Genomic DNA, 8,077 nt, shown 5'->3' with positions numbered 1-8,077 from the left:
TGTCAATTAGTGCTTTGAAGTTTGTCCTTGAGTTTTTACTGTGCTCTGAGAATGTTAAGGAGTGTCGGCACAGCATGCCCTTGTGTGTAGGTGTGACCACCTCAATTGTCCAATTTCTTCTTTCCACATGACTGGACACCATGAAATCAAGCTTTTCGTGTATTTAATTATATTTTTTAATAGTCCTCTGACGTATTTTGTTTTGCTCAAGCCTCCTGAACAGAAGCCTCTTGTGCCTTCACACAATTTGTATCTAATGTCAGCCAGTTCCTGTTTGTTAAGACTTTGGCTTCATGGCTGGTCCAACTCTGTCTGCTGAGATTCATTTTGTAATAAAAAATTGTTTTTAACTGCGACACACTGAAGTGAGGCCTTCTTATTTATGTTCAGCACTGCTTCATAATGTGTAGTGAAAACATCATTGTTTATTTGTCCATGTGCATCTATATATAGATATTAGCGTTTGCCGCGATCTACCTATTATAAGCATAGAGCTAGCTTCACAATCACTTTGCTGCTTACGTTTCCTCTGCATCTGTACACGTGTAAAATGACTTAATATCTTCATCTATTTCTGTGGCATAAGCTTCTTCCTCTTGAGCCCAAGATGTCACTTTTCCTTGTAGCTTTCTTGATGCCTCATAGAATATCTGCATTCTCAGGTCTCTGCATCACTTCTCTGTGCGCCATCTCTTTCTGTGTGACGTCACCATTCATCCTTGCCTTTCATCTGCTCTGCTTATTCAGGAATCTCATTTAAATGGCTGTCATATTGCCTTGCATGTAGGTACGGTTTTGTCAATGGGTACCTTGCCTCCCAGATTCTTTAGGTACTAGTGTCCATGCTCTGCTCTTGGCTGGTTCAACTGTGCCACATACGTCACATACTTTGTTTCCCATTCTGTAGGTAATAAGGGCAGGGCAGTTTTTTGGAGGAGTACTTGGCTCCTCCTCTACACTCCCCCCTCTGGGCAATTTATCAACCACTCTCTCATCCTTCTTCACCTCTAGACATCCTGATCTGAAGAAGTGTTTCTTGGGGATCCATATCTTTATGATTCCTTTCAGACAACCTGCTGAGTTCACATGCTCATCCTTATTCCATGTCATGAGCATGCACTGTCCACTTGGACTGCAATAGATCCATCTTCCCACATATTTCTTATGGTTCTTTGGGTACAGGAACTTCGTTCTCTCAGGTGCATGGATACTGGCCTTCACAAATCCTCTGATCTCTTCATCTGTCAGATCCTTAGGCTTCCACCCTTGTTCAACATCAATCATAATCTTCATCCCTATGGCTTTTCTTGCTGTCTTCTTGCACTGTGATATTATTATCTTGATCAAACAAAATCCAAGCAATACCAGCATGATCAGGGCTCCAAGAAGTTTGAACATATCTGCCATCCATTGTGGAAACCAAGAGAAGAGTGATCCAAACCAGCTGTCAACAGCTGTGTCTTCTACTTCGTCTATTTTTTATTATTATTTACTTGTTTTTAATCGGAAATGAATTAACGATTTTTACAAGAACCCTTCTTCTACAGATGCGCCGAGGCGCTTTTGACCGTTATTTTTCTGATGTTGACGCTTCTGAGTTAATGTTTACTTTCCGCCTTCTCTATCCGGAATTTCGCTGTTTTTTGATTATTCCTTAGATTTGGCTTGCGGTGGGCGATTTCACTGTTTCGGCCATCTCTGCTATTTTCATATGGGCCTGTGTGTTGGAAATCTTTTCGAAGGCAAGGTCTATCAATTTTACTGCCGCTATGGTCCATCTCGTTGATTCTCCTGATATTAGCCTGTTCCAGACCGCCTCTTCATCTAGCGTCGTCGCCCCTTGCAGACATGATTGTATATATCTGTCTCTAATTATGCTGGTTTTTGGGCATCTTAGGACTAGATGTCGCAATGTTTCCACTTCTTCTTTATTTTTGCATAGGCGGCAACTTTTATCCATTTTTGATGATCTAATGGCTAGGATTTGATGTGTCATCAGCAGGTTTAGTCTTGCCTTCAAGAATGTGCTCCTCATCTTTTTGTTCGGGAACTTTTTGCAGTAGTTCAGTGGCTCTTTCACCCTGTTGAACGTCGGTGGAAGGTGGGTGAGTAGCTTATTTGCTCTCGCTGTGTCTACAGTGTGGATCCAATCCATGAGTTCGATTTTTATCTTTACTCGGTCTGGGTTTTTTTTTAGATCTTCTTCTGTGCATGATATTTCGTTTAGTGTTTCTTGTATTGTTGTTGCCCAATTGTTGAGCGCTTTACAAGTGCCCGTTTTCAATTCTTCTGCTATCACCGCGCATATTGGCAATGAATCGGCCATTATGATTTTTCTATAAAGTCTCAGCTTGCTTTGCTTGACTGATGTAGCTAACGAGACCAGGCCCAACTCCCTTCTAATTGCGGGCATGGAGGTTGATTTCGGTAGGCCTAGTACTGCCTTCCACACCTGTCCTTCCAATTTTTGCCATATTGGGTTCGGTAAGTTGTCGCGGCTTCCATACCATAGATGATAGACGGCACAACCTTTGCCTTATAAAATTTTATTGCCGGAATAATGGAAAATTTCCCAAATTTTTTGTCCACCAGTCTCATTTGTGCCGTAAGTCTTTTGACTTTGTCCCATAACTGATCTTGTATTGCATTGTCACCTGCTGATCCGTCTAAGGTTACCCCTAGGTATTTGATTTTGTCAACTACTTCCAGTTTGGCGTTTTCCAAGTGCCAGGTTGTCTGCTTTGTATTTTTGTTTGCGGTTTTTTCGAAGACCATCACTTTAGTTTTTGTTGTGTTAATTTCCAGATGGTTTGTTGACATGTAATTTGCCAGGTTGTTTAGTTTTCGTTGTAGCCCAATTGGTGTTTGGTCAATAATGATGGCGTCGTCTGCGTACCATAATCGTGGTATGATTTCCTTTCCTATTTTTGGTGGGAAAGCTCTTATTTTTTTTTCTTCGATCTGGTAGTCCCCCAAGAAAGCGATAAACAGGGCTGGAGCTAGTGGGCAGCCCTGCTTTACACCTCTCTGGATTTCGATCTCTTCCGACAAGGTGCCTTGCTTATTCAGTTTTACTCTGATTTTTGTGTTTTCATGAAGCGCTTTTATTGGTGCCAGGACCGATGTTGGGCATTCCCACTTGCTCAGTTTCAGCCATAATTTTTCACGATCAATTTTATCAAAGGCTTTTGATAAGTCTACGAATGCCAGGTAGATTTTTGGGGCACCTTCTTTTACTTTCGCTTTCAAGATCTGAAGGATCAGTATGTTTATTGCCGTGCCTCCCTTCTTCTGGAATCCTGTCTGAAAGATATCGAAGCAGGGTGCAGTCTTTGCCCATGTCCCAAAGTGGATTAACAACTGGGTTGCGTAAATTTTGCCCACAATGTCTAACAGTGCTATGGGCCTGTAGCTTTCTGGGTCTTCTCTGTCGCCTTTTTTATACACTGGCACAATTATGGCGTTTAGCCAAGTTTCCGGCACCATTTTTGTCTGGGCGCAATGTGAGAAAATGTTGCTGATTAGCACTGCCCATGCCTTCGCAGATTGCTTTAGGTCGATATTAGACAACCCGTCCGGTCCGGGGGCCCTTGATGTTTTTAAGTTTTTGATGATTTTTTCAATGTCTGTGATGTTAGCCACGTTCACCCAAGTGGCTGTCGTGTCTAGTAATCCTTTGGTTGTTTGCGTTTTTGGTCGCTCAAATTGTGCCATTAGGTATGATTTCCAGTTTGACTCAGGGACTTGGTTTATCAGTTCTGGAGGCTTCGATCTATTTGTTTCTTTGATTATTCTCCAGAAATCGCTTGTTTTCTTTGAACCAAGACTTTTCAACATTTTTTCCGCATCTTGTTGGTACATCCATAGTCTATGTTGCTTTAGCCAATGGTTATATTTCTTAGCCTCCATCTGCCAGTTTTCCCAGTCTTCCTGCTGTTGTCTTTTTGTTGCAATTTTCCTTAACCTCCTCACCACTTTTCTTCTTTCCACCACCAGTTTGTCATATGTGTGTAATGTGTTTGATGTTTTCTTCTGTTGACTCCTCGCTGGTTTTTTGTATGGTATTAGCAACGGTATGTAGTTCGGTCGAGTTTGTGGGGCTTTTTCTTGAGCCTCCTCAGAGAGTCTATAACTTGCTGTTATCGTTTTTACCTCTTCTTCTGTTAGACAGACTCTAGATTGTTGGTTGTTTATTTCGAGATTGTATTTATACACGTGATTTTCAGTTTGTGATCCTGTCCATTTGCATATTAGCAGATTGTGATCACTGTATGTGGTTCTTTGAACTTTGTATTCTTCAATTCTGGGTATAAATTCTGTTGACACAAAGATGTAATCTAGGGTAGCTTTTGCATTCAAACTCTCCCAAGTTGGAATGTTCTTTTGTTTCGGAAATAGAGCTGCGATGTTATGAAGATTTCTTGGTTTAATCAGGGTCTCCCATGCAACACCCCTCTCGCGGGTTGAGTCTTGACACTTTGCCAACTTTATTTCTTTGTTCCCCTCTCTGCAATCGGCGTTTAAGTCGCCACATATGATGATGTCCGCATTCGTGTGCTCTATTTTGATTTCGTCTATCACCTCTGCCATTTTTGCGCAGTACGTTTTGTTTGTCATCTTTTGGGGGTTCCAATACGTGTTTATTATGATGATTTGGTTGCCAATCCTCTTGCTAATTGATTTTCCTTCGTTGGTCCATGAAGTCAGTATTACTAACATCTCATATGATTCGTGTAATTTTTTCGGTGTTGCCAGGCCTACTCCCATTTTCGTTGCTGTCAGCAGGCCTGAGGATGGTCGGCCTAACAATCCCTTGCATGCAGGTGCTATTTCCACTACATAGCCGTCTAGGCCGGGTTTTTCTTGTAGCCAAGTTTCTTGTAGGCATATGATGTCTAGTGCGCCTAAGTCCACGTCGCCCGGTCTGGTTAAATGCGTGTATCCTCTTGTGTTCCATGACCCCAGGATGAAACATTTCTTGGTTTCTTTTTGGTCACCCCTTCTTTGTTCATCCCACGTAGGTGCTGGTGACCGTGTTAATTGCTAATTTTCTGTTTTACCCATTAAGGCTGCTTTTAGCCATGCTAGCGGGCCCGTGTTCGTTGACGTATCTTTTGTTTGTCTCAGAGGTGATTTCTTTGCTCTCTCGTTTCCACTGTGGCGGCCAGTTCTCTCTGGGCTAAAATAGCTCTGAACGCGCCTTGGTTCCACTCTCCTGTGTAGGTTCTGATATTCTGCTCCCGTGTCCTGGTGCTCCTTCCTTGATTGCGTGTTTTGTTTTTCGTCCTTATGGGATCTTCGGTACTCTTTTCTCTCTTCCGTTCGTCCATACTTCACTTGCCAATCGATACCTCTTTCTTCTCTCTGTTTTCCTAGTCTATTAGATCGATACCGCTCTTCTGTCCGTGAAGTGAACTGGTACGATCTTCTTTCTTTTTCGTCGTACTTAGTGTCTTTCTTTTCTTTTTGTATTTCTCTTTTAATTTCTGTCAGCCCAAACCCATTTTGGAGCATTTCAGTAGCTGCGTTTGCTTCCGTTTCTTGCCGGATTGGTTCTTTCACGTGAATGTATGCCTTGGCGATCTTTCCTCTATGGTAAGGCTCTACTAATGTGATATCTTCTGTTTTTATCATTTTCAGCGCGTTCATTTTGCTCATTAATTTCAAGATCGTCTTCCTATTTAGGATCATGTATCCACTTTTTATATCTAATTGCTCAAGTTTGAATATACGTTCCTGTCTTTCCGGTTTCGACGTACCAGTTCTTCTGTTTTTCTCTGGGCTTTTTATCTCCTGTTTTCCGTGCTTTGATGACCACTCACTTATTCTTTGATCTTTCGAGGGCTTTCGTTCTTCTTCTCTGTTCTTTTTTTGTATTTCTGTTACTCTTCCCTTTTGGGTCTCACTTGCCTCTCTGTTTCTTTTTGGTGTTTGGGGTTTCATATTTTGTCTCATTTCTATTTCTTTCTCCGGTTCTTTTCGCTTTTCTATTTGCTGATCTGTGTTCACCTCCATCACTGAGTTGTCGGAGGCGGTCTCCCAATGCTGAGACAAATTCATCAGGTTTGTGTCGCTCATAAAATCTTCGACCGACAGGGGTGGACTTCTCGTTTTGTCTCTTTTCCTTTCTTTCTGGCTTTTTTCGAAACTTTCCTCTCTGATTTCCTCTTCCTTTTTTTTTCCTTTTAGTTTTTCTGCTTCCTGCTGCTCCGCCTTCTCTGTCGTCAGGTCTTTGTCAGTCCTGTCAGTTTTCTTTAGTTTCAATATCACTGGGACTTTATTCTGGGGATGATTATGGAGTCCTGATTTAATTGGGTATGTTTGCGGGGGTTTAGGTCTTTTCTCCATCACTACCTTTATCTCATTGTCTCCTTTATGTCTCTCTGTTAATGCTGCATTTTGACTTTCCCGCTCCGATTTTTTGGTTTTCTTGTTCTCCTCCTCTGTCCCTCTTTTTAGACACTCAATTTGTTTCTTTAAGTCCTCCAGCTCTTTTTCCCACCCCTTCTTGTAGGTGTCAGTTCTTTCTTCTACAGCTGTGATGTATCCTTCTATATGCGTGATTTTTGTGGACATTGAAGCCAGAATTGATGTGTTGTCTTGTATTCCTTCTTTTATTGTTTCGTATAGTTTGCAGTATGGCGCCAATGCTATCGTTATTGCAGACATGATTGTTAGTAGATCTGGTTTTTTGCTTGGGGACTCCTTTTGTGTCGGCGTGCCTAATTCACTTATTCTTCTATTTTTCGGCGATTTTGGAGTGCTGGCTATTTTCCCTGGCATAGCCATTATTTCTGTGAATAGGCTATCGCTTAACCTGGGTCTGTGTGCTTTTTCCTCCAACCTTATGCACTTAGGTTTTTCTTTCTGTGTTTCTCTTTGTTGGGTCTCTCCATGCAGTTCTCTTACTTTCTCCGGGGTACGAAGTAACTGGTCTGAATTCGGGTGTGCTTTTGCCCCATCTGGGCCATCCACGTTTTGTCGTTGGTCTTTAGGTTGGGACACCCTCTCCCGGGCCAGGGCCTGTCGTTGGTTGTGATCTTCAGGTCTTGAGGTATTTCCCCCTCCTTCAGGCTGCTCCTCCTGATGTTCTTTTAAAGCGCTTTGCTTCCGTCTTTCCTCTCTTTCTTCTATTTGTCGCCGGATTGCTTTCGCCGCGTTCCTTTTTTCTTGCAAGAGCTGCTGCAGGCCTATAGCTGGCGATCCTTCTGGTCCCGGTGAGACCCCGGGGGTCTGTTGACTATCTCCTCCTGAATTTATCTCAACCGCTTCCAGCAGTTCTGCGTCCGATAGATCGTTTTCTTCGTCTATCATCTGGCCATGGAGTTTCGTCAGCATGTCTATGGCCTCTGTCAACGTTCCATTCTCGTCATCATGAGAAGGTATGAATGTACAACATGATTCTCCAAGTTTTGCACAAGCACCTCCATCCATAGCTGTGATCGTGTCCAAGATGTATCTGTTCTGGAGAGTCATCAGTCTTATGGCTCTCATCTCTTCCCTGATTGCAATGAATCCCTTTATAGTAGTTTTGATTGTCTGCAGCAATTCCCATCTGGTTATCTGAAGACACTTGGTATTTGCTCCAACTTGGATTCTTGGCATGAAGATCAATGTGAACACTGAAGAAGTTTGGCTGAATAGTCTGTGTTCATATGGGATAGAGTCAAAAGCTTCTATTGATTTGGTTGAAAAGTAGTTCTCTCTCTTCATCCTCTTTATCAGCTTCACATATCTCTTCTTTCTTAGGTGGGCATCTGCTTTTGGGAAAATCTCAAGATTCAGATCACTTTTTGGAATCACCAATGCTGGAACATGGACATTCACCAATGTGCATATTCCTCCTAGTCTTTAGGTAGCCTTACTTAGGCCTTGGATCCACAAGCCCAATAATAATGCATGATTACTGCTGTTCCATGTATCATTCCTGGCACATCAAATATTCAACCACAATTTTGATTCTCCCCCATTTTTCTTGAAACATAGCTTTAAACTTTCCCATGGCACTATCTGCAAGGGTCCTCCTCTGTCTTCGACCCATATCAATAGTTTAGAAAGTCTTAGCCATAATGGCTTG

At 42.3% G+C, this 8,077-nt stretch overlaps 1 protein-coding gene across 1 annotated transcript; it reads right to left on the bottom strand.

Moving 5' to 3' along the window:
• Nucleotides 1–5,043: 5,043 nt before the first annotated feature.
• Nucleotides 5,044–7,338, bottom strand: LOC138579917 (trichohyalin-like). The gene has a single exon (XM_069650140.1). The coding sequence runs from the start codon at nucleotides 7,336–7,338 to the stop codon at nucleotides 5,044–5,046; it is 2,295 nt and encodes a 764-aa protein (XP_069506241.1).
• Nucleotides 7,339–8,077: the final 739 nt, after the last annotated feature.

The sequence above is a fragment of the Ambystoma mexicanum genome, chromosome 3p, assembly GCF_040938575.1.
Source record: "Ambystoma mexicanum isolate Mex_15411 chromosome 3p, UKY_AmexF1_1, whole genome shotgun sequence".
Lineage (NCBI taxonomy): Eukaryota > Metazoa > Chordata > Amphibia > Caudata > Ambystomatidae > Ambystoma > Ambystoma mexicanum.
This window is presented reverse-complemented; position numbering and strand designations above follow the sequence as displayed.

What these genes read in the sequence shown, in the direction of transcription:
- LOC138579917 (XM_069650140.1), bottom strand. Translation starts at nt 7,338, where the DNA reads ATGCTGACGAAACTCCATGGCCAGATGATAGACGAAGAAAACGATCTA.